The sequence below is a fragment of the Xenopus tropicalis genome, chromosome 1, assembly GCF_000004195.4.
Source record: "Xenopus tropicalis strain Nigerian chromosome 1, UCB_Xtro_10.0, whole genome shotgun sequence".
NCBI lineage: Eukaryota > Metazoa > Chordata > Amphibia > Anura > Pipidae > Xenopus > Xenopus tropicalis.
This window is the reverse complement of record NC_030677.2, coordinates 17,668,459-17,693,813: the sequence shown is the minus strand read 5'-3', so window position 1 is coordinate 17,693,813 and position 25,355 is coordinate 17,668,459. Positions and strand designations below refer to the sequence as shown.

Here is a 25,355-nt window from a genome sequence, read left to right as displayed (position 1 = left end):
AGCTACCTGAAATTGCATACTTAGGGGATAAGTCATATGTGATAAATAGATTTTTCTTTTTTCTGTGGTACTGTGGCCATAAACCATAGCATGGTTTGACACATTGTGCCACTCTAACCTACAGGCTTGCCTCGGTAGAAGGTCACAACCTGGGACCAATGTCCATCCCCAGCCAAACCAGACACTTAAGTTGAAGCAGACCCAGGTTTTGAAATGTAGTTCATAAATAGCTGGAAATTACCAGTGAAATGGTATCAGGCCCTACATGAAGCAAATAAATACAGAGTGTGACTTTATGAGACTCATGTCAGTAGGCTATTCCAACTCAAACTACCCAGTACTTCTTATGGATGATGATTTCCCTCTTTGCAGCGGCAAAAAGAAGAAGGGTTAGCTTTATGTTCTATAAAAACTTGAATTTTCTATTGACATTTGATGTCCAGTATGTATGTATGTATCTTTATTTATAAAGTGGTACAGGAATATGCAGCACTGTACAATCTTACAATATATATAAATTACACACAGGGAGACAAGTGTCATAATAAATACAATAAATAAAGTATAAATACAGAGAGTTTAAGTGCCCTGTGGTATAAGGCACAATAGGAAGGAGGTCCCTGCCCCATAGAGCTTACAATCTAAGTGGTTGGGTAACATACAGGCACAAATTGGAAGGCAAAAGTGCAGAAAGTATGGGCATTTGTCCTTAAGTGCAGAACTAGACAAAAGTCCACTTTTGATTGGTACTTAAGTATGGATGCACCGAACCCAGTTTTTTGGGTTCAGCCGAACCCACAAATCCACCCTGATGGATTAGGGCGAATACCGAATCCTAATTATCATATGATAATTAGGATATGGAAGGGTTAAAAATCGGCACACGTGCAGCGCGTGGCAAGAACATTTTCCCCACGCACGAAATGCGTCAGGCACTCTCTGTTTTTAAACATGATGAAATAAAGTTTCGGATTTTAAACGGATTCCTGGCGTCCGAATGGTGCTTGATGTCCTTTTTTCTACTGTGAAGAACAATTTCCCCCTTAACATTTCCCCCTTCCGAGTGCTAATTAGCACATGCTAGTTTATGCTTATTCAGATTCGGTTTGGCCAGGACCATGGATTCGGCCGAATCCTGGCTGAATACCAAACTGAATCCTGGATATACTTAAGCACAAAAGTTTTGCTTGGATCAACATATATTCTCTGTGAAGTTTTGAGGGGGACACACCAGGACCAGGTAATAGATTTGTATCAGTTTCAATGTAAATTAAAATTGAGGGATTATTTTAAGACTTAATTTGATGTACAAGCTACGAGGTTTTGCCCAAGGAGCAATTTTGAACCACCTAATACTGTAATGTTGATTAAAACGTATTCTGGCAATGTACACCGGGATTGTCGTAATATTTTGAAAAAGGAGATCAAGTTCTATTCTTATTTGAATGGTAGGGAGAGGTAAGCCATTCAGTCTGTTTAAAGGGACAGTGAGCTCCACCAGGCCGACCAATTATATCTGTACGTGTGTCACTTTTTTCTAGCATTGTTGGCTCTCTTGACATTCCTTTAACCACTCTCTTCAAAGATGCCTTTCTATATAGGGGATATACCTGCTCCGCTCAAGATCCCTAAGAAACTGAGTCCAATCTCTGATGGCACAATTCTGTTCAGTTGTTTCTGTATAAGAGATTCATTGATGATTTCTTATGGAGGCAGGAACGTGTTGGACTCCAGACATTTGTTTCCAGCTCCTGTTAAATTTACTCTATTGCAATTCAATTTCGGAACAATTCTGACCCTGAAGTAGCAGTGTGGCAAGCTTATAAAATGTGGGATAGATTTCTCACTCATGGACAGAATTGATATTTTCTTGATATAGAGCTTGATAGAGGATGGATTATAAAATATAATATGTAACCAACCTGTGGGGAATAAGACCCCAGTATTTGTCTCCAAGTTCTCTCCAGTGAGTGACCACATTAATGCTGTGATTAAAGAATTGGCGTACAATCCAAATGGATGCAACTTTGCCATTTGTGGGGACTGAACCACCTATGTTGCTCACCAAAAAGGGAAATATCTATGTGATATTCTAATAGTAACAGGGAATGTGATATAGATTTGCCACACTTTTGGTTTCATTTTTTCATTTTTTTAGTTATTTCATTTTCAGTTCAGCAGCTCTCCAGTTTGGAGTTTCAGCAGTTATTTGGTTGCTAGGGCCTAAGTTACCTTTGCAACCAGGTAGTGGTTTGGGTGAGAGACTGTTATATGAATAGGAGTGAACTTGAATAGAAAAGAAAGTTACAAAAAGTAATTATAACAATAAAACTGTAGCCTCACAGAGCAATAGTGCTGTTTTCTTCTCACCAGCTCGGAATTAAAGTCACCAGGGGTGACTAAAATTTTGGCACCCCCCCAGTGATTTAGCCTTTCCTTTTCCTTTAAGAGTGGGATTCACATGGGATAATATGTAACAAAAGGAAGTCTAGGGATGAAGTTACAGAAACCTTTAAAATAACTGTCTAAATAAGACTTAAACAAGGAAATATCTGTTTAACTACTACAATAGAGTACAGTAAATGCAAACATATCTAAAAACATGACTAGAGAGACATGATCTATATATATTGTCCTTAAGAAGACTGATGGATTATGTGCCTCCCCCCTTCCACAATAAAGACTAATGCAGTCAGCTCCGTATTCATGGGGCAAGAGGCAGGTCTCTGGGAAGAACTGTAGGGATGAAAGGTAAATGATCCCTTATATGTTAAATGAACAAACCACACCAGATATATTGCTCTTGAGTAAATTATTTATTTAATTATTATTGAGTAAATTATTTTATAGATAGATTTAACAAAAAATATTTTTTTTAATGCCTGTATAATGCTTCCTATAAATATCATCCAAAATTATCTAAATGAAATAATTAAATACCATGTACATACATCAGTTTGTTCTGATCTTACTGGCCTTTCAACTTTGAATACAAACTATTTATCCACAATACTGTAGCTTTACTATAGTGATTGTAAACAGATCTATATATGTAATGCAATGTTTATTAAAGGGACTTGGGACTGACTTCTATTTGAAACAAAATGATTTATCTGGGTTTGTTCCCAAACAACTGGGATCTGACATTCATTTTGGGTCTAAACAAAATAATGTAACATTTTGTCAGAAATATACAGCCTAAAAGTCCAGCACTTGAGGTCACAATGGCAAATATCTCCACACACACAGTGTTTTTGCCTTTGGTGCTCAGATAGGCCGGGATCATTGTGATCCAAACACTGCAGAAGAGCAGCATGCTGAAAGTGATGTACTTGGCCTCATTAAAACTGTCCGGTAAGCTCCGAGCTACAAATGCTAAAACAAAACTAACAGCTGCCAGAAGCCCCATATACCCAATAACTGAGTAAAAGCCAAGAGCTGAGCCCTCATTGCACTGAATGATGATGGTTCCAGGGTAAGTGTGAATGTCCAGTTCCTGAAAGGGAGGAGAAATGGCCAACCATGTAATGCAGATTATTATTTGAATCGACGAAAAGACCAAGACTACAGATTTGGACAGTTTCACTCCCATCCATTTTCCCCATGAGCTCCCTGGCTTGGTGGATTTGAAAGCAATATAAACCATGATAGTCTTGGCCAGGAGAGAAGAGACGGCTATGGAGAAGGCGATTCCATAAGTGATGTTACGCAGCCGGCAGGTTATATCCCCAGGGCGACCGAGGAACAGAAACACACTGAGGAAACTCAGCTTGATGGAGACAAGGAGGAGGAAACTGAGACTTCTGTTGTTGGCTCTCACAATGGGGGTGTCACTGTATTTTATAAACACTCCCAGTATCAAAAATGTTATAAGCAAAAAGAGAACTGATATTGATGACAGAACTATTGAAATTACATCAGTAGTGTAGGAAAGAAAGTCTTCTTTTTTTGGAATGCACTGAGTGTTTTCCTTATTGGGCCATTCCAAATCTGGGCATCTGAAGCAGTTTTCACTGTCTTTAAACAAAAATAAAAACAGGGGTAAATAGACTGAACATGCTTGAGGTCCTACAGTGATTTTGTAGCCCTTTGTTCCTTCCCAGAGGCTGTTTACTGTATTGTTAGTAAAGGCACCATTTTTCCCTGCTATCCCACAGCCCCAGTCCCTTCCCAGAGGCTATTATCCCCCCACTGCTACTATAGGCACCATCTCTCCCTACTATACCTGCTATCCCACAGCCACAGTCCCTTCCCAGAGGCTATTATCCCCACTGCTACTATAGGCACCATCTCTCCCTACTATACCTGCTATCCCACAGCCACAGTCCCTTCCCATAGGCTATTATCCCCCCACTGCTACTATAGGCACCATCTCTCCCTACTATACCTGCTATCCCACAGCCCCAGTCCCTTCCCAGAGGCTATTATTCCCCCCCACTGCTACTATAGGCACCATCTCTACCTACTATACCTGCTATCCCCAGCCCCAGTCCCAGTCCCTTCCCAGAGGCTATTATCCCCCCACTGCTACTATAGGCACCATCTCTCCCTACTATACCTGCTATCCCACAGCCCCAGTCCCTTCCCAGAGGCTATTATCCCCCCACTGCTACTATAGGCACCATCTCTCCCTACTATACCTGCTATCCCACAGCCCCAGTCCCTTCCCAGAGGCTATTATCCCCCCACTGCTACTATAGGCACCATCTCTCCCTACTATACCTGCTATCCCACAGCCACAGTCCATTCCCTGAGGCTATTTCCCCCCCACTGCTACTATAGGCACCATCTCTCCCTACTATACCTGCTATCACACAGCCCCAGTCCCTTCCCAGAGGCTATTATCCCACTGCTACTATAGGCACCATCTCTCCCTACTATACCTGCTATCCCACAGCCCCAGTCCCTTCCCAGAGGCTATTATCCCACTGCTACTATAGGCACCATCTCTCCCTACTATACCTGCTATCCCACAGCCACAGTCCATTCCCTGAGGCTATTTTCCCCCCACTGCTCCTATAGGAACAATCTCTCCCTGTTATACCTGCTATGCCACAGCCAAACTGACTGTTTAGTTATGTTAGATAATTTAAAAATGAAATATAAAATTGTGCCTGAGGATAGGCTTATTGAAAACACATTGACAGTAATGTTAAACATAAATTTTAAATGGTACATCTAACCTATCCTAGAACACAGCTCTTTAAAGATAGTTTTCATCATTGACATCAATCATTGCCCAAGTACAGCTTACAGTATAAAGTTAAGTTCATATTCAGACACACAAGGGGAAATATCATTAGGAACTAAGGTTGCCACCTGTCCGGTTTTGACCAGTGATAGGCTAGTTTTCAGAAGGGCTGTCCGGGCCTTGACTGCCTACTTGGTTTTCCAAATTAGGAAAAAAGTCTTAATTATAAGTCTTTTAAAATATTAAGTTATTACTGTTGTCCATTTATTTCTGAAAAAAATGAAAAACATTAAGGACCACCTTATAGACTTAATTCAGATGCTCTACATATGCTGTAAGGAAATTAATGATGATATTGGTAATACATATATCCTGCTATGTGTAATTTTATACAGCCAGTTTTCTGATATTGAACGCTAATAAATATGTCCCATGGTGTTTTGTCAGCTTAGTATCTCTAACACTGCATAAAGTCATGTTTTAGAATGGAGCCATAAGAACAATACGTAGAAATCAATAAGCCTCAATACCAATTTTACTGGAGATCTCTCCCTCAGAACACTGGATACAGTTATAACAGCAGGTGTGGATTGAAGGTGCCGGGGCCTTTCTGTATCCTGGGAGGCAGCTTTCTGAGCACTGAGATCTTGGCATCTGAAATGAAATGAAATAAAAATGTAAGGAAATATTCATCAAACAGTGCAAGGTAATCTGTGCATTAAAATCTAAAGCTTGTACATGCACTGAAGGTTGGATTGTTTTTTTCTGAGAAAGGCTCAGAATTGCCTACAATCTACAGAGGTATGGTCAGCCAAAGACAGTTTAGAACATAGTGACCTACTAAAGTCATAAAATAAAGGCTTTTATATATTTATATCAGTCCAGGAAGACTATCAGTGGCATTTTAATTTAAGGAATATTTACTGTACCAGTCTATCTTCATAGAGCTACAATATGCTTTTAAGTTTCCGTGAAGCTGTAGCCAGTGTGTCAGACCTTGCCAAAAGACCAGCTTGGGTCCTGATTTCCCTCATGGTAGCCGCCATATGAAAAGTAAGGAACAAGACGGTCAATTTTTTCCCAAGAGGGATTTCCATGCCAAGGCCTAATCAACCATGTAAAAGCAAAATGAGCCAATTGTACATGGCCATGAGCAATGAACCTTCTACAAACATGGAAGACAGGTGGGGGGGCAGGAGAATGGGCAGCAGTAGGTGGAGGAGGCTCAGGTTGCATCAGTAACAAGTTGTAAGTACCAAGAAGCAAATGGGGTACAGACAGAGAGCCCTTAATGAGGGACTTGGAGGACTGCTAATATATATACAGGTATAGGACCTGCTATCCAGAATGATTAAGGGGATATGGCGTTTTTTTTTTTTTGGATCACCATTGCTTAAGTCTTCTAAAAAATTATTGAAATATTAATTAAACCCAATAGGATTGTTTTGCCTTCTATAAGAATTAATTATATCTTATTTTGAATCAAGTACAGGTACTGTTTTATTATTACAGAGAAAAGGGAATCATTTAACCATGAAATAAACCCAATAGGGCTGTTCTGCCCCAATAAGGGGTAATTATATCTTAGTTGGGATCAAATGCAGGTACTGTTTTATTATTACAGAGAAAAGGGAATCATTTAACCATTAAATAAACCCAATAGGGCTGTTCTGCCCCAATTAGGGGTAATTATATCTTAGTTGGGATCAAGTGCAGGTACTGTTTTATTATTACAGAGAAAAGGGAATCATTTAACCATTAAATAAACCCAATAGGGCTGTTCTGCCCCCAATAAGGGGTAATTATATCTTAGTTGGGATCAAGTACAGGTACTGTTTTATTATTACAGAGAAAAGGGAATCATTTAACCATTAAATAAACCCAATAGGGCTGTTCTGCCCCAATAAGGGGTAATTATATCTTAGTTGGGATCAAGTACAGGTACTGTTTTATTATTACAGAGAAAAGGGAATCATTTAACCATTAAATAAACCCAATAGGGCTGTTCTGCCCCAATAAGGGGTAATTATATCTTAGTTGGGATCAAGTAAAAGGTACATTTTGGACAATTTGGGTTGAACTTGATGGATGATTGTCTTGATATAAGGGCACTTGGCACCACCATATTGGAAGCTGCTGCCCCCACAAACAAAGTCCCTGCTGGATCTTCTTAGAATTTTAAGAAATAACTTGAAGTCACTAAAGGATTTCTATGACCAGATATACGGCTGCACAATGAAAGTGATTTAATTCCTACAGTATAAAGAAATTAGTTACAGTTAATGGTTTATACTATATCTTATCATTAATTTATCTAAATACACAGAAAAGAATAATCTGTGTGCACAATATTAAAGAAAGAACTTTTTCTTGCACTTGGGTTTTTTTCCCGAGACAATAGAAGCCTCAGTAGAGAAAGAAGCCATATGTTCTCATACCTTGTTGTCTGGTGATTTCCATCGTATTAACTCTGTGTTTATAATAAGTCTGTGATCTGATGGCGCCCATGGGGTGTACTTTCCGACTTGTGTCTGAGACATGGAGGAGGAGTAATAATGATTATAGAACAAGTTAATAATCCCATACTGAGTGAGAAATTCTCCATTTTCATCAAAATAATACATTTGGTCCTCTGTGTCTCTAAGTGTGACTCTTTTCAGGTAGTGACGTAACTAGAAAGAAAATATTTAGCAACAAATGCTTTTATTATTATTATTATTATTATTTTTACTAATATGAGCAGAGTCGTCATTTATAAAGGAGAATGCTGTGATCTCTAAAATTACAATGCAAAGGAGACAGAGACTGGGGTATCACTAACCAAACTCCCATGGTGCTCTGGGTACAGAAGCCCATTTAAGCATTGGGAGTTGTGAGTGTGTGTTTAAAGGCATCACTTCATTTTCCATTGTGCTTTTTAAATGATGTTTTATTTAATGGACTCTTTGTAGCCTATGATTATGTTCTTTTGTGGGACATTGGTTTTTAATGCTCAAGATAGAAGATTGTGGAATTCCCCCTAGCAACAGATTAGGATCTGTTGCTAAGGGGAATTCCACAATCTCGAAGTTTATGAAGGCATACCAGATTAAAACTAAAACCCACTATCTGTTGAACCCAAGGCCTGAATATTTGATCCCATACCCATAACTATCTCACAGCATATATTATAGTAAAGAACATAATTGCATAAGCAGGTATAGACTACATATATACACTACAACTCCCAGAATCCTACCTTGGTAATCACCCAGGCCAAACACCACTACCCCATTGTGCCCACTGGGGTTATTAACTTTGTGTAAAGAAAGGAAGTATGAAGTGGGTGTTATGGTGGTGGGGGCCTACCTGAGCCCCATAGAGCTATAGTTACATGACTGTAAATGGAATAGTAATATGCTGTAGCTAGGGTTGCCACATGACCAGGATTTTAACAGCCCGACCTGTAAACATTATACCTGGTGCCACTGTTATTAATACGGTAGAAAGGTAAAATATAGAAAGGTTGGTATTTATTTCACGAAACGGGCACAATCCTAACAGTAAAAATAGAGAAGTGGTTCAAGTTAGTGGGGATGGTGCTAGGGCTTTCGGGAGGAACTGGGGGGATAGACACTGGTTCAGGTCATGCAGTCAAATATTTGTATGTTTGAAGCAACTTCTGGTCAGTTCCATTATATTATTCTTTAATTAGACTTGTTGCACTTCCTAAACCCTCTTTGTATTTTATAGTGATGGAACAGGCAGTGTAAGCGTTTCAAAGCTGAATTGCGACCCACTTGGTACTAAAATACCCTTGCATAGCTTCCTCCTAAAAATATGGTAATTGTCATATTTACAAAAATGATCCCTACTGTTTTTAATTGCATTTATAAATAACTCTAAAAACAGTAAACATCTTTAATGGATAAATGTATATTGTAAAGTTGCTTAGCATTACCTTTTTTAATCTAAAAAAAAACTGTTTTGGGATGGAGATCCTTACAGGGGGGATGAAACAACTGCCAAGAAGCCTATGATTTGGATTATTACCCAAGGCCCAAAATAAACTAGCCCTAAAGATTAATATTCTGCTTTCAGACAATATATTTTATTACTTACATGATGTTTGTAACTGTAGCCCCTTTCATTCTTTTCTTTAGATCGGTTAATAAGAAGTCCCTGGGCCATAGTAAGAGCTGCGAGATATACACCAGGAGGATGGAAAGTATCATTAAAACCTTCAAGATCTGTAAGTCGTTGCTCTCCAAGGCAGTTGTTAAGCCAATCTGGTAAATGCATTTCATTAGAACCCTTTCTGCATGCATCTGTCCATATTGTTTTAAGAAATACATCTTCAGGGTATTTGGAAGGGTGTCTGTCTGCTGCAAATTGTTTAAATCGTATTTTGTACATATTTCCAGGGTCTAGGAAATATGGGACAAATAATAAACTGCCATGGAATAGATCATCGGTTAATTCCTTAGCATCACTGTAAGATGCCCAGATAGAGGTGAGGACAAATGTCTTTTCACTGAGCTCAATCAATAGTAAAGATAACTGTATTGCCATACTTAAATCAACTGTTCCACAAAGAACAATTACATTGGCAGTGGATTTATGAATTGTCTGCCCAAACATCAATTTGTCACTTAATAACATATTATATTTGGGGAACTTAATGGTGAATGCAACACAGATGCCATCACTGGACAGATATCTACTCAGCAGTTGATGTTCCCTCTCTCCATTGTCGTCATCAGATGTAACAATTCCAACCCAGGTCCAACTAAAATATTTCAGTGACTTGCTTAAAGCAAAAAAATGATGCTGATTATTTTGTGCCATGCGGAACAAGAATGGGAAGGCGACTCTGTCACTGAGCAATGGGTCGGTAGCCCCATAACTGATCTGAGATTTGGAAATAAGGTCAAATAGATGCCATCAGAATCACTGTGTATATTCAGTATTATGTATTGAGCCCACCCTCTGGTTTAAATCTTTGTCTACAACAGCCTGTAAAATGTATGGTGCCTGTAGTCTGACTGGCAAGCTACTGTACTGGAACTGCACATTACCTATCAATGCACAGTACTCAGTGATGCAGCCTCAGCTGGCAGCAAAGGAATTACATTAATGAATGCATTGACTGCAACCCCACTGAAACATATAGACACCCAGGGTGAGCCTCAACATTTCACTCACCTTTGCCCCTAAGAATTCTAGTTCCTTACAAAGAATGTGTGAGAGAAGGATAAGGGGTTTAGGAAGGTGGTCAAGGTGATGAAAGGTAAGATTAGAGGTTTGGATAAAAATGTGACTTTTAAGTGCACATTTGAAGGCCTAAAGGTTTTTGATGTTTGATGGGAGATGGAAGAGAGTTGTAGAGGATTGGTGCCCCTGGGGAAATTGGGGATATATGAATATGGGGAACTGTGTGGAGGCTTTTAACAATGATATTTATTTAAGGCAAGAGAACTTCTGCTTCTGCTTTTGTTTTAATTTACTTTGCATGTAATTTTGAACTACTAAAAATAAATAAATAAAATATATATATGTTTATTTGCTATAACTTAAACAGATATTGCTAAATGTGAAAACTCCAGTTTAATATAGGATGAACAACAGTAATACACCTTGTACTGTACAAAGTGCTGCTAAACTGCAAATGCTTCTGTGGTTTTGCAGACAGAACCCTAGTGTTGATATTAGAGTGCACTGCAGGTTCCCTTACCTGTGAATAGCCAAGTACACTCAGAATCTGGGCTATGGGCACTGTAGTTCCTGAGTTAAGATCCCCAATAAATCCAGCAATGTTTCTCTTTCCCGCACAGGAGTAATTAGGAACCGGCTCCCTGGTACCAGATAATATCTGTAGCACACTCTTTACTGCCTTCATCTCATTTCCACAGGAATCAGATATATGGAATCCCAGAGTCAGGTTAGATAAATGGCCCCGATTCTTGTTTGTCTCCTCTATTACAAACAGAAAATCTACTAAATGTCTGTAACTCTTTGGAGTTAACCTGGGTGGGAAAATAGATAAAAAAAAACCATCTGTGCTGAAATGTAAATTCATCTAACAGATAAAATGGCTCATAATTACCAAATTCAAGCTGGGTACAAGTTTGTGTTGCAAAGGATAAATACTGCCCCCATATCTGTATCTGTTTTTATATGTCAGAAGCTGCAATAACTTGTAACTAATGTGAATTGGGTCTAAACATATGAAGCAGAACTGTTATGTAAACCAGTGTCAGGGTGATAATGAATCAGTTCTTGATCTTTAATAACAAATTCCACTAATGGAGATTGTAAAAAATACTGTTACCAAAGGGATTTCCAGTTCAGCGGGAGAATATTGAAATCACTATATTTCTATTCAGTGGTGCTCATGAGTCAGGATGTTGCTCCCTTAAAAATAAGATACACTGTAATCAGCATTTACCAGTGAAAATCACTTGATCTGAAATTGCACCACGTGGGTTATGGGACTGCCAATGGGCATATGGTCACCTACCTACTGAGTTGGAGTCCCCTAACTTGCAACATGAAATAATGTCTCAGAAAAAAACCTAATGCATCATTATTATCCAATGGTAATAACGGGGTTAGACAACATAATTTCAGTTCCCTAAGCACAGAATGTCTTGGTGAGTGTCCACTGAAAAACAAATATAACATTTTTCATCTTATATAAAGTGACAGAGACAGGCCAGCCTATTATATATTGTACATATATTCCTCACACCCAGAGACTGCAGGAGTGTAGCTCACTGTACTGTACCTCTGGTTAGCTGCTCCCCATGCTGTCCCTGTTACCATAATAAATATATTGCCAATAAGAACTTGATTGTTGTATTTCTGTTTGGTTATAAAGTAAATTGTTACCTGATTCTTCTCAAGTGTCCCACTCCATTGATGTCCATTGAGTCTGGCAGCCTTTATACAAACTGCCCTGTGTCTTTGTGACTCTTCTTTACCATACAGCAGGGCAGCTGGGTCAGGCAATATATAAACCAAAGTATATCAAGAAATGTAAAGAAAAAGCAATTTATGTAATCCCTATCACCAAAGTGCTCATTATATATATATATATGTGTGTGTGTGTGTAACAGCAAAAAGTGTGCACTCCATTTAATAAGATTACATGCCTGAGTGCAGGAGATTATATAACAACATGTAAGGGCTCTGGCACACGAGGAATTAGTCGCCCGCGACAAAACTCCATGTTCGCAGGCAACTAATCTCCCCGAGTTGTCATGACCCGCCATCCCACCAGCGAGCATGTAAGTCGCCGGGGGGATGGCACACGTGGCGGCGCGATTTCCCGAAATCGCCGAAAAAGACTCGCTAGTCTTTTCCGGTGATTTCGGGAAATCGCGCCGCCTGTGCCATCCCGCCAGCGACTTACATGTTTGCCGGTGGGATGGCGGGTCATGGCAACTTGGGGAGATTAGTCACCCGTGACAAGGGAGATTTGTCGCGGGCGACTAATCTCCCCGTGTGCCAGAGCCCTAACACCGCACTCAGAGGTCTTCAGTGAAGAGTAAAAATACATTAAGCCGCAATAAATAAAATTTTTCTTTTCACTAAAGACCTGTGAGTGCGGTGTTACATGTTGTTCTAGATATATATATATACATACACACACACATATATATATATATATTACCCATGCTCTGTATACAAACAGGCTCATATGAAAATATATCCTGTTTAATGCCATGTATGTATTCTAGGATGATATAAATCAAGACATAAATCTGGTGCTGTCAGTGTGTAACTATAGAGGAAGCAGACCCTGCAGCTGCGGGGGGGAGAGGGAGGGGTGCCTGGGCCTGCTTTCTCTATACAAGGGGCCTGTAGGTGACTGCAACACCTCAAAGCACTTTTAGGATGCCCCTTCCACACACAGTTAGCTGATTTATTTCATGCCCATACATTTTAATTGCTCAGCAGTCAGGCCTTGTATTCCTGGCCTGACCAAAAAATCAATTAGTCTACTGTTAACCCCTTATTAAACCCTTTCCAAACTTACATGTTGCAGTACATGTACATTCCTCCATTATTATAACCATGCAGATTCAGAGTCATCACTCCTCCAATCAGGATATCTCCATCTTGCATATATTCATATTCTTCCAGTGTTTCTGCACTCTTTAGCTGGCAGGCAGGGTTAATGGGTAGCGCCACAGAACTGCAGGGTCCCACACACAGGACTGACAGATAGATCAGCACTTTAATATGATGAGATGCAGTGGTGCCCCCCAGCATCGCACCCTCACATAGAGCAATGTACCCCAGTACAAGGCAGAGGGTCAGAGCATTTCCCCAGTTACATTTAAGAGAACAGAGTCCCATAGCGGATTCAGGATTCGGCTGTATCTGTAGAACAGAGTAAGGGGACTGGCTAATCCGGTGCTCATTTTATAGGGAACACAGTGAGGGTTTCCATAGTATCCTGAATATAGGCACAGGCACCTGAGGGATTGTTACTCTATTCTGGAAATGTTACAGATGCTCTAGGTATTTCTGGACAGCAAATTTAGAAAGTTAAACTAATGATCTGATTTACTGTGCATTTCTGTACTTTCTATGCAAAAATGTATGTGCACAAGCATCAATATAAAACGTGCAAGGGAAACCCTTGCAAGTTGTTAATTCCAACCTAACTGCAAATTCATGTTTAAATCAAGGCACAGATAGATAATCAATATTTTATCATGCAAACAACACTTTTAATAAAAGTTGAAATAAAAAAGAGGAATCTGATTTTTATGGGATACTTTTTATTTCTGAATTACACTGTTTACATAGCAAATAATTCCCTCTGCCATTTAAACTTTTATTCTTGAACCAACAAATGTATTTGTAGCAGTAATATTGGTGTGTAGGCGCCATCTCAGTGCATTGTGCCTGAGTCTGAGCTTTCAGAAGGAGCCAGCGCTAGAAGGAGCCAGAACTGTTTTCAGCTAACCTATTGTTTCTCCTACTCCCATGTAACTGGAGGAGTCCCAAGCCGGACTTGGATTTCTTACTATTGAGTGCTATTCTGATACCTACTGGGAGCTGCTATCTTGCTCCCTTCCCATTGTTCTGCTGATCGGCTGCTGGGGGGGGGTATCACTCCAACATCCAGTGCCAGGACTGGGGGGTGCAGGGCCCACTGGGGCTCCCGCCCCAGGGGCCCCAGCCAGTCGTGTCCCCTAACCTCCCAGGGGCCCCCCTAACCCCCCCGCAGGGCCCCCACCTGATGTCCTCCCCGAGCACGTATAAATTGAACGCGTCAGGGTAGGAACAGTCAGAAGGCCCAGGGCCAGGGCCCACCGGGATTTTTCCCGGTGTCCCAGCGGCCCAGTCCGACCCTGTCCAGCGCAGCAGTAAAGTGTGACTGAAGTTTATCAAAGCACAGGTCACATGGCTGTGACAACCTGAGAAATGAAGAATATGGCTAGCCCCATGTGGCATTTCAAAAATATAAAAAAAATCTGTTTGTGTTTTTGAAAAACAGATTACAGTGCAGGATTCTGCTGGAGAAGCTCTATTAACTGATGGGTTTTGGAAAAAAAAAAACATGTTTTCTCATGGCAGTATTCCTTTAAGGCAGATATTGGATGCAAGGAGAAACAAGGTGCAACCTTCTTACAGCATCCAAAATGTGTCCCATTTCCCTGCCCTACACTGCACCCAGTGCAATTCAGTGATTAAAGGCAATTGCTCCCACATTTGGGCAACATAAATAAATGTGAATCGTTTGTAATGTTTATGGAAATACTCACATGAACTCATTTATATTGGCAAAAATTATCTCTATACCACAATTCGGGAGGGTGTACCAGCATTACCAGCCCCAAGATCACTCAGATCACTCCCCTGCCAATAAAAGGGTTGAATAATGTCAAAGTCTGAGGGACAGAACTGAAGGTAGAACCCTATGATCTCCTACAGGGGAAAGATAGGGCTACCTTGAGAAAACAATATCTTACCTTAAAGTAACTGAGGACTATAGAAGACCAGAAATAATACTAACTTATCTATAGGACTGTTCCAGGACAATGTGAGATGGGGGACACAGAAGAGCCAGGCCCTACCTATAGTGAATTATGACAATTTGGGGAATCCATTTTATCTCACACCAACCTGTGTGGCTGCAGTGTCATGGTGCCAGTATTTGTACCACAAGACTATGTTATTGCATTTTATTTGTATTACACACCTGGGTAACTATACTGTTAACTACACTATGTGGTGTTACTATCAAGACAGTTAGGGGCAAATTTATCAAAATGTAAGATTAATTTACCACAGAAAATTCCCACTATCTATTTATTCCTATGGAATTTTTAGAAGCATAGGATTAGTTCACCATTTGATAAATATGCTTTAATAAATCCCATAGTAATGAATAGATAGGTGAATTTGTCAGTGAAACACTCTAATCTCACGTTTTGCTAAATGTGCCCCTTATTTTGTTTGTGGGCCTGTGTACTGAGAGAGGCCCAGAATATGTTGCAAGGGTCGGGGCTTTAAGTCAGCCCAGAAGGCTGAGAATTTCGGGGTCTGGAAATACTTTCCAAGGGTCTGTGTGACTCATTCTGTGTGGGATTGAGTTATTTAAAGAACTCCATTGTCTGAACCAAAAATTTTCAAAAGCCTACATAGAAACCCCTATCCTTTTTATCTCTTTAATCTGTTCCTTCAAAAAGTATGAATAAATATCATTTTTTGGGCTGAAAACCATCTGCAAATACATTCTTCTCCTTCTGCATCATTTGAAATCCTGGCAGGGAATATGGCACTAAAACACTGATATTACAAATTGTAACAACTGCTCCACAGCTTACAGACAGCATGCCGGAACTACATAACCCACAATGCATTGCACTGTGATGTGCCTGAGCTGAAACACTGACACAGTTTTCTCTACAAAACTGCAGTGTTTGAAATACTGTTTTGTGGTAACTGTTTAACCCTAAACAAAACCACAGAATATTAAAAACCATATAAAACACACATGGCATCTCACCCCCCCCCCACACACAAACAAAGAAAATCACCACAGTGCAGAATCTAAATGCTTTCAGTTGCATGCAGCTATAGATATTTTTTCACAAAACTGCAGAGTGAGGAAAAAGTCTCGGTTGTGGCAAAATAGTCACAGTTGCGTCAAAAAAGTTGTGTGGTAGCAGCATTTTCGCTTATCGTTAGTAATAAAGTGCATCTCTGAATACTTATGAGTTCCAAGAGTCTAATGGAATCAGTTAGCTGATGGGATTTTCCTTTCCTTTTTATTTTCTTTTAAACCTTTGCCTCACTTCCAGGCCCGGACTGGCAATCTGTGGGTTCAGGCAAATGCCTGCTGCTGTAAGATGCCACAGACACTCACTATTTATTAGGCTGCTGGGGGGCTGTTTGGGTCTGTGGGTACTTGAAATGCCAGGGACTATTTTGTATCCCAGTCTGGGCCTGATCCCCTGCCATACCCATCAGTTCTCTCCTCCTTCTACTTTTGATCATCTGCATTTGTTTTTGTAAAAAGGGATCTAAACCCTCCCTTGATTTTATTTATATCTAGCGGTTTCAGAGATATGTTCATTGTATGCAACCATTATTGTACAGTGCTGTGGAATATGTTGGTGCATCAAACAACGTATATTACATTGATATATAATTTTTAAATGCAACTAAGTGCGTTTTTGGAAGTTCAAAATGTATCTCTCTATTTTATTGTATTATGTACATGTGACAAGCACAAAAAAATGCACATTTAAAAAGCAAAAAAAAAAACAAGAGAATATCAGCTGCAATAAAACGCAATTCTGAATGCCCTGAAAAAGCACACTTAACCATTACAATTAGTGACAGGCTGTATAGCCATATCCCTGCGCACCTCACCGACTGAACAATGGCAACAGAGGGATTCCATTCTATTCCTTCACCATTTTATTGCCCCTTACTTTTCATAGGGGCACATTTACTATGGGTCGAATCCGAGTCCGAATTGGAAAAATCCGATTTGAAAACGAACATTTTGCGACTTTTTCGTATTTTTTGCGATTTTTTCGGCGCCTTTACGACTTTTCGGAAATTAACGCGACTTTTTCGTTACCAATACGATTTGCGCGAAAAAACGCGAGTTTTTCGTAGCCATTCCGAAAGTTGCGATTTTTTCGTAGCGTTAAAACTTAAAAGGCGCGACGTTTCGCGCAAGTTTTAACACTACGAAAAAATCACAACTTTCGGAATGGCTACGAAAAACTCGCGTTTTTTCGCAAAAATCGTATTGGTAACGAAAAAGTTGCGATAATTTTCCGAAAAAATCGCAAAATACCGATCATTACGAAAAAAACGCAATCGGACGCATTCGGCCCGTTCGTGGGTTAGTAAATGTGCCCCATAGTGTTTCACTATGTCATTCATTAATTCCCCTTTACTTCTGCCATCACCATCATCACCTTTTTCCAAGCATTTCCTAAATGTCCTGTTTTTTATGCTCTTTTTTTCCATTGTCTCATTTGCTTTTGATTTATTTTGTCATTTACACTTTCCCCCTTTATTCCCTGCCTCAGGGCTGGGGACCATGGGTAGGCAGAAGAGGCAGCTGCCTAGGGCGCAATGATTGGGGGGCACCAGGCAGGAGCCTCTCTTGCCTACCCCTAGTCTGTGCTCCTTTGTCATTGCCCCCACTGCTTGTCATTACGGGGTGGGGCCAATGACCCATAACATTGCATCCCCCCCATGCCGGAACAGCAGAACTGCGGAACTGCACATGTGAACCAAAGCACACGTGAGAGGGGTGGGAAGGTGCAGGCACAAGGTGACCGAGCGGGCTGGTCGGCTTGGCCTACCCCTGCCCTGCCTCCTCTGTTTTTCTTCACAATTTTGTTCAGTGAAGGAACCCCATTGTTACTTTGGAATGCTATTTTATATGTAATTGGCAAAGCCTCCATTATCTACTTTAGCGGCAAACAGTGGGACAGGAACTACTCATGGTAGCACACAGCTGTCACTTTAGAATGTGCTCTGCTTTAATTATTCAGTTTGTAGCCTCTTCCATCTGTACAGTTGCCACCAGGTGGTTTTTTTTGCCCCAGTTGGTAAAACACCTGTTGAGGCTGGGGCCAGTATTACAAATTAACTGCCAACTTCATGATTTTATGAATTCAGACCCTGGTCTGTCCCTTAGGTCCCCGATCTGCCTGCTGGCCTATAAGGTTATTCTTATTAGGTGGCAACCCTATCCATCTGGTACAGCTTGTTGGACAAAGTATATGACAAAGGCCGCCCTCCGTATGGTGCACAGTGCACATTGCAATGTACTGTACCTGTGAGTTGCTTCAGAGAACACCGGGTGAAGGCAGACTCAAGACAGGTGGCTACTATTATGGGTCTGAAAGTAGTTGGGCAGAAAGGAAACAGGGGACCAGGCTTAGGTAACTGTTCCAAACCATATTATTACATTACAAGTTTTAAAAGGCTGCATATTTTTAAATTGATCTATATTGCAAAGTTGCTTGGAAATATATTTATTTTTCGGTAAACTTATGTTGTTTTTGGTTGGTCTTTGGTTCCCCTTTAATTTGTAAGAGCTGCAACTTACTTGTCACAATGCAGTTGGCTGTATTTGTTGTTTTTTATATGATTAGACTCATGCAGATTCAGCACCATGACCCTTTCAGTCAGAATGTCGCCTTCCTGCATATATTCATATTCTTCTTCTACTTTAGCACTCTCCAGACAGCAGGTAAGATTAATGGGCAAAGCCCAAGATCTAGGATGTCACAGGACTGACAGATAGAGCAGCACTTTAATATGATGAGATGCAGTTGTGCCCCCAGCATCGCACCCTCACATAGAGCAATGTACCCCAGTATAAGGCAAAGGTTCATAGCATTGCCCCAGTAACAACAGTCCCATAGAAGGTCTACAATTTGGCTGATGTGGGGACTGTCACTGGCTAATCCAGCACTCATTTAAAAATAATGTTTTAATTTCTGTGCATTTTTGCACTTCTTATAAGTTTTGCAGTTGGTAAATGCAGAAAAGACCCAAACTACTCACTCCAAACCCAGAGAAATGGCTTACCTGGACTGTCTTACTGAACATAGTACAAACTGACACAGAGTAAGCATTTGGAGGCTAAGATGCCACAATTTATTCTACCCTTAGCTTCCAATTAACTACTGGCAGAGGCTTTTTAGTCCTTGAACAGCACATCTCCCCTTGCCTCAATAAACATTTTGGGCAAAGATTCAATTCAGTGATAAAATGGTTTAGTGCATGAAAACTAATGGATGAGATTCAATATGAGGAGGGCCGTAATGCCAATCTAGAGAAACTTTGCCTGAACATAGGAGGGGGCCTGTGACACTGCTACTTTGACATCTGTACCCCGGCAGTAACACAGTAATTCACACTCCCAGTCACGTATAATGAAAGATTTAACACCTGCCCCAAAGAGAATCATGGTTCCATTATGACTGCATCTCGCTTTCACATACTGTATATACTCGAGTATAAGCTGAGTTTTCCAGCGCTAAAAAAGGAATCCTCGTCTTATACTCAAGGCAAGTATCCTACCGGCGCAAGTCGCAAGTAACAAGTAATCTGGCAGGGCTCCTTCGTGACAAGTAATCTGGCAGTGCTCCTTCTTTACAAGTAATACGGTAGTGCTCCTTCGTCGCACCGCACGCACCCCCCCATGCGTCGCGCTGCGCACCACCCCCTCCCCCACCCACCCGTGCGTCGCCTGAGCACGCACTCACGCCGCACGCACGTCGCTTGGAGGAGCACTGCCGGATAATAAAATCTGAATTCAGGTAACGGCTGGGTCAGTGGACTCAAATATCACTTGGGGCTTTCAAGATTATATTACTAGCCCCTAATAGAAGCAATATCATAGGAACGCCAAGGTTATGCACAGTCCAATAGAAATGGGGAGCAAAGCGTGGGAAACAGGAAAGGGCATTAGGGTAACAACAGCCTGTAGGTGCCCCTCTTTAGTAATGGCCCCTAAGAGTGTGCTTATTCTTGCCCCATAATCTATACTTGTTTCTTTGTTTTCCCTATATGTTGCAACAAGTATTACATTGCCCCTAAAAGATCTTTTTGGAACAAACTCCAGCCATTATGGCACACAGGTGTTTGACTTATACATCTTAATATACATCTTAATATTATTGAAATATGAAGTCTCGTCTGGCTTTGCGCAATGAAAACGTTATTCCAAGTACCGTATATACTTGAGTATAAACCGATCCGAATATAATGTATAACATAATATATTATGTTGGATCCTTATGTTAGGCTTATACTCGAGTCAATAAGTTTTTCCAGTTTTCTTAGGTAAAATTAGGTACTTCGGCTTAAATTTATATCGGCTTATACTCGAGTATATATGGTATGTATAAATTCAAAGGAACCATTATGACTGAATGTCTGTGACTGTACCCCCCCCTAAGGCTTAAATGCCAGGGAATTCCAGTTGCTTTAGACTTATTTGACCAGATACTGTATGAATGAAAATCTTTATAGTCAGTATGATTGAAGATTTGAAATTATAGGAATTGTTTTTGTATGAAGAGTAGTATCAGAAGGGTCATGTTGTTGCCCATAGGAAATCACACTCGATTACATGATACAGCTTTATTTTAATGTAGGGTTTGTACATTCTGTAGGAAATAGCAAAAGGCCAATCTGTGTACTAGGATAATACTGAGATCAGGAGATTGTTCCCTACATATCAAAGGTATTGGAATCCAAACATCTATCAGTTTTCCTAGACATGGAACTTTCAGTTGAAGCAGTGTAGGTTTTTTTTTAACAGTAAGGGCAATGAGGTTGGGGAATGCCCTTCCAAGTGATGTTGTAATGGCAGATTCTGTTAATACCTATAAGAGGGGCCTGGATGAGTTCTTAAACAAGCAGAATATCCAAGGCTATTGTGATACTAATATCTACAGTTAGTATTAGTGGTTGTATATATAGTTTATGTATGTGAGTGTATAGATAGGTCATTATGGGTCTGTATGTGAGTGTATAGATAGGCCAGTATGGGTCTGTATGTGAGTGTATAGATAGGTCAGTGTGAGTCTGTATGTGAGTGGATAGATAGGTCAGTATGGGTCTGTATGTGAGTGGATAGATAGGTCAGTATGGGTCTGTATGTGAGTGTATAGATAGGTCAGTGTGGGTCTGTATGTGAGTGGATAGATAGGTCAGTATGGGTCTGTATGTGAGTGTATAGAAAGGTCAGTGTGGGTCTGTATGTGAGTGGATAGATAGGTCAGTATGGGTCTGTATGTGAGTGTATAGATAGGTCAGTGTGGGTCTGTATGTGAGTGTATAGATAGGTCAGTATGGGTCTGTATGTGAGTGGATAGATAGGTCAGTATGGGTCTGTATGTGAGTGTATAGATAGGTCAGTGTGGGTCTGTATGTGAGTGGATAGGTCAGTATGGGTCTGTATGTGAGTGGATAGATAGGTCAGTGTGGGTCTGTATGTGAGTGGATAGGTCAGTATGGGTCTGTATGTGAGTGGATAGATAGGTCAGTATGGGTCTGTATGTGAGTGGATAGATAAGTCAGTATGGGTCTGTATGTAAGTCTATAGATAGGTCAGTATGGGTCTGTATGTGAGTGTATAGATAGGTCAGTATGGGTCTGTATGTCAGTGGATAGATAGGTCAGTGTGGGTCTGTATGTGAGTGTATAGATAGGTCAGTGTGGGTCTGTATGTGAGTGGATAGATAGGTCAGTATGGGTCTGTATGTGAGTGGATAGATAGGTCAGTATGGGTCTGTATGTGAGTGTATAGATAGGTCAGTATGGGTCTGTATGTGAGTGTATAGATAGGTCAGTATGGGTCTGTATGTCAGTGGATAGATAGGTCAGTGTGGGTCTGTATGTGAGTGTATAGATAGGTCAGTGTGGGTCTGTATGTAAGTCTATAGATAGGTCAGTATGGGTCTGTATGTGAGTGTATAGATAGGTCAGTATGGGTCTGTATGTCAGTGGATAGATAGGTCAGTGTGGGTCTGTATGTGAGTGTATAGATAGGTCAGTGTGGGTCTGTATGTGAGTGGATAGATAGGTCAGTATGGGTCTGTATGTGAGTGGATAGATAGGTCAGTATGGGTCTGTATGTGAGTGTATAGATAGGTCAGTATGGGTCTGTATGTGAGTGTATAGATAGGTCAGTGTGGGTCTGTATGTGAGTGTTTAGATAGGCCAGTGTGGGTCTGTATGTGGGTGTTTAGATAGGCCAGTATAGGTGTATGTGTTTACTCTGTCTTTTTGAACCCAACTATGTAACTTTGTATGTGTGAATCACATGGGATAATAACTGGAGGGAGGAAGTGCAAGAAATAAAACTTAAAACAGTGTCAAAATAGGACTTAAACAAGGAAATATCAGTTGGCTACTACAATACAGTACAGTATATCTTTTGATTGAGTTAAAAATCGCAGAGACATTTACAAAAATGAGTAGACAGACATGATCTATATATCTTGATTAAAAAGACTGATGGCTGAAGCAGCTTCCCCCTCCCAGCCATTGGGCAATAAAGCACTTACTAATGCAGTCAGCTCAGTATTCATAGGGCAAGAGGCAGGTCTCTGGGAGACTTGTAGCAATGAAAGAGGAGCAGAACACAGTGCAAAAACAGGCCAGCAAAGGTATTTTGAGCACAAACTATTTATCCACATGACCCAGGCATAACCCATTGCATTCTCACACACTAAACTCATGCTACCCAATAAAATGCGTGACACTATCATCTTGGAATGATAATGGCCACAGCTTTATTACTTTTTTAGCATAAAATGTACATAACATAACCATATTAACAATATACAAATCCAAATTCTCAATACAAACTTTTAACAGTAATATCAAGACATGGTAAACAAAACACATGAGCCCCTGTCAGTTTGCCCTTCCTTACCTGAAGCAATATCCTCCAGCCGTAAAACATCCTGGCCCAGAGGATACGCCGCCAAACTGTAAGTATCAGGGAGCCTCCACCTTACCTGGAGCGCCCGCCATCACCTTTTATTAATTCCCCTTGGAATCCATCCAGAATAATGGCCACCCACCTTAGGGGTTAAACCATCCCACCAAGATAAACCTCTCTTACCGGGCCCAATATTCTCCCGGCAGACTGACAAGGGCCCGCCCTTGCTGTGACAAATATCCTTCGTAATCAAGGCAACCACCTCTTTCTTATTTTCCCATTAACTAATTGTAAAACCTTGTACCCCAACCCTCTTTGGCCACACTTGTGACAACTGATTAAACAAGACCGAACCTTAAACCACCCCATTCTAGGGAGGGCGGGAGGGGAACCTTTCTGACTTCTGGCTACCACAAAATCGTGTCCAGGAAGCCTAACCCTCACACTAAAATGGCCCTCTAGTCCAACCCCCCAGTCTATTCCCCCTCCCCTTTAACTTAACCACCTATTGGGCTTCTGCTAGGGCTAGGCCTGGGTCATGTTGCCCCCTCCTCCAATCTTCGCTGCCATCCGTGGGCTTTCTATACTGTAGCTTTACTATAGTGATTGCAAACAGATCTATATATGTAATGCAATGTTTATTAAAGGAACTTGGGACTGTCTTCTATTTAAAACAAAATGATCTATCTGGTTTTGTTCCCAAGCAACTGGGATCTGACATTCATTTTGGGTCTAAACAAAATAATGTAACATTTTGTCACAAATATACAGCCTAAAAGTCCAGCACTTGAGGTCACAATGGCAAATATCTCCACACACACAGTGTTTTTGCCTTTGGTGCTCAGATAGGCCGGGATCATTGTGATCCAAACACTGCAGAAGAGCAGCATGCTGAAAGTGATGTACTTGGCCTCATTAAAACTGTCCGGTAAGCTCCGAGCTAAAAATGCTAAAACAAAACTAACAGCTGCCAGAAGCCCCATATACCCAATAACTGAGTAAAAGCCAAGAGCTGAGCCCTCATTGCACTGAATGATGATGGTTCCAGGGTAAGTATGAATGTCCAGTTCCTGAAAGGGAGGAGAAATGGCCAACCAAGTAATGCAGATTATTATTTGAATGGATGAAAAGACCAAGACTACAGATTTGGACAATTTCACTCCCATCCATTTTCCCCATGAGCTCCCTGGCTTGGTGGATTTGAAAGCAATATAAACCATGATAGTCTTGGCCAGGAGAGAAGAGACGGCTATGGAGAAGGCGATTCCATAAGTGATGTTACGCAGCCGGCAGGTTATATCCCCAGGGCGACCGAGGAACAGAAACACACTGAGGAAACTCAGCTTGATGGAGACAAGGAGGAGGAAACTGAGACTTCTGTTGTTGGCTCTCACAATGGGGGTGTCACGGTATTTTATAAACACTCCCAGTATCAAAAATGTTATAAGCAAAAAGAGAACTGATATTGATGAGAGAACTATTGAAATTACATCAGTAGTGTAGGAAAGAAAGTCTTCTTTTTTTGGAATGCACCGAGTGTTTTTCTTATTGGGCCATTCCATGCTTGAGCAGCTGAAGCAGTTTTCACTGTCTTTAAACAAAAATAAATAAAGGGGGTAAATAGACTGAAAATGCTTGAGGTCCTACAGTGATTTCACAGCCATGGTCCCTTCCCAGAGGCTGTTTACTGGGGCAAGGGACAATATCATCAGGAAGTAGGGTTGTCACCTGTTCAGTTTGACCTGCATAGCCCAGTTTAACTGCCTGTCTGGTTTTCCAAATTAGGAAAAAGGTGCATGACTCTCTAAGACTGATGCAGCAATCAGCCAGTCGCTGGTCGCCATGCCATAGCCCCACACCCTTGATGTAACCAGCCTACCCCCTACCTGCCCCTGTGACATCACTGCCTTCCCCCTGTGATGTCACCACCCACCCCCTGCCCTGAGTAATTAGCTGAGAAAGGTGGCAACCCTATCAGGAACCAATTACCTCTACTGGTTAGAATCAGTCTCATCCCCCAGTGCAGCATTGAATAAAATATAATAGATTCTGAAGCATAGCTTTGATAATAAAAATGTTCTAGAGATAAATCTAAAGATTTAATTATTTTTATAGGGCTTTTCCTAACTTGTGCATTTTAATGGTGTTCAAGTCAGGGTGGCAGAGGGGACACCTACATCTCTAACGCCAACCGCCCCTCATGAATTCAGTTTGCCAGCAAAATTG

General features: G+C 40.8%; 1 protein-coding gene across 1 annotated transcript; it reads right to left on the bottom strand.

Moving 5' to 3' along the window:
- Positions 1-24,028: 24,028 nt before the first annotated feature.
- LOC105945181 (vomeronasal type-2 receptor 26) lies at positions 24,029-24,691 on the bottom strand (the record flags this gene model as incomplete). Its single annotated transcript, XM_012956001.3, has 1 exon — positions 24,029-24,691. A coding segment is annotated over exon 1 (663 nt), but the record flags the coding sequence as incomplete, so codon positions are not given.
- Between the last annotated feature and the right edge of the window lie 664 nt (positions 24,692-25,355).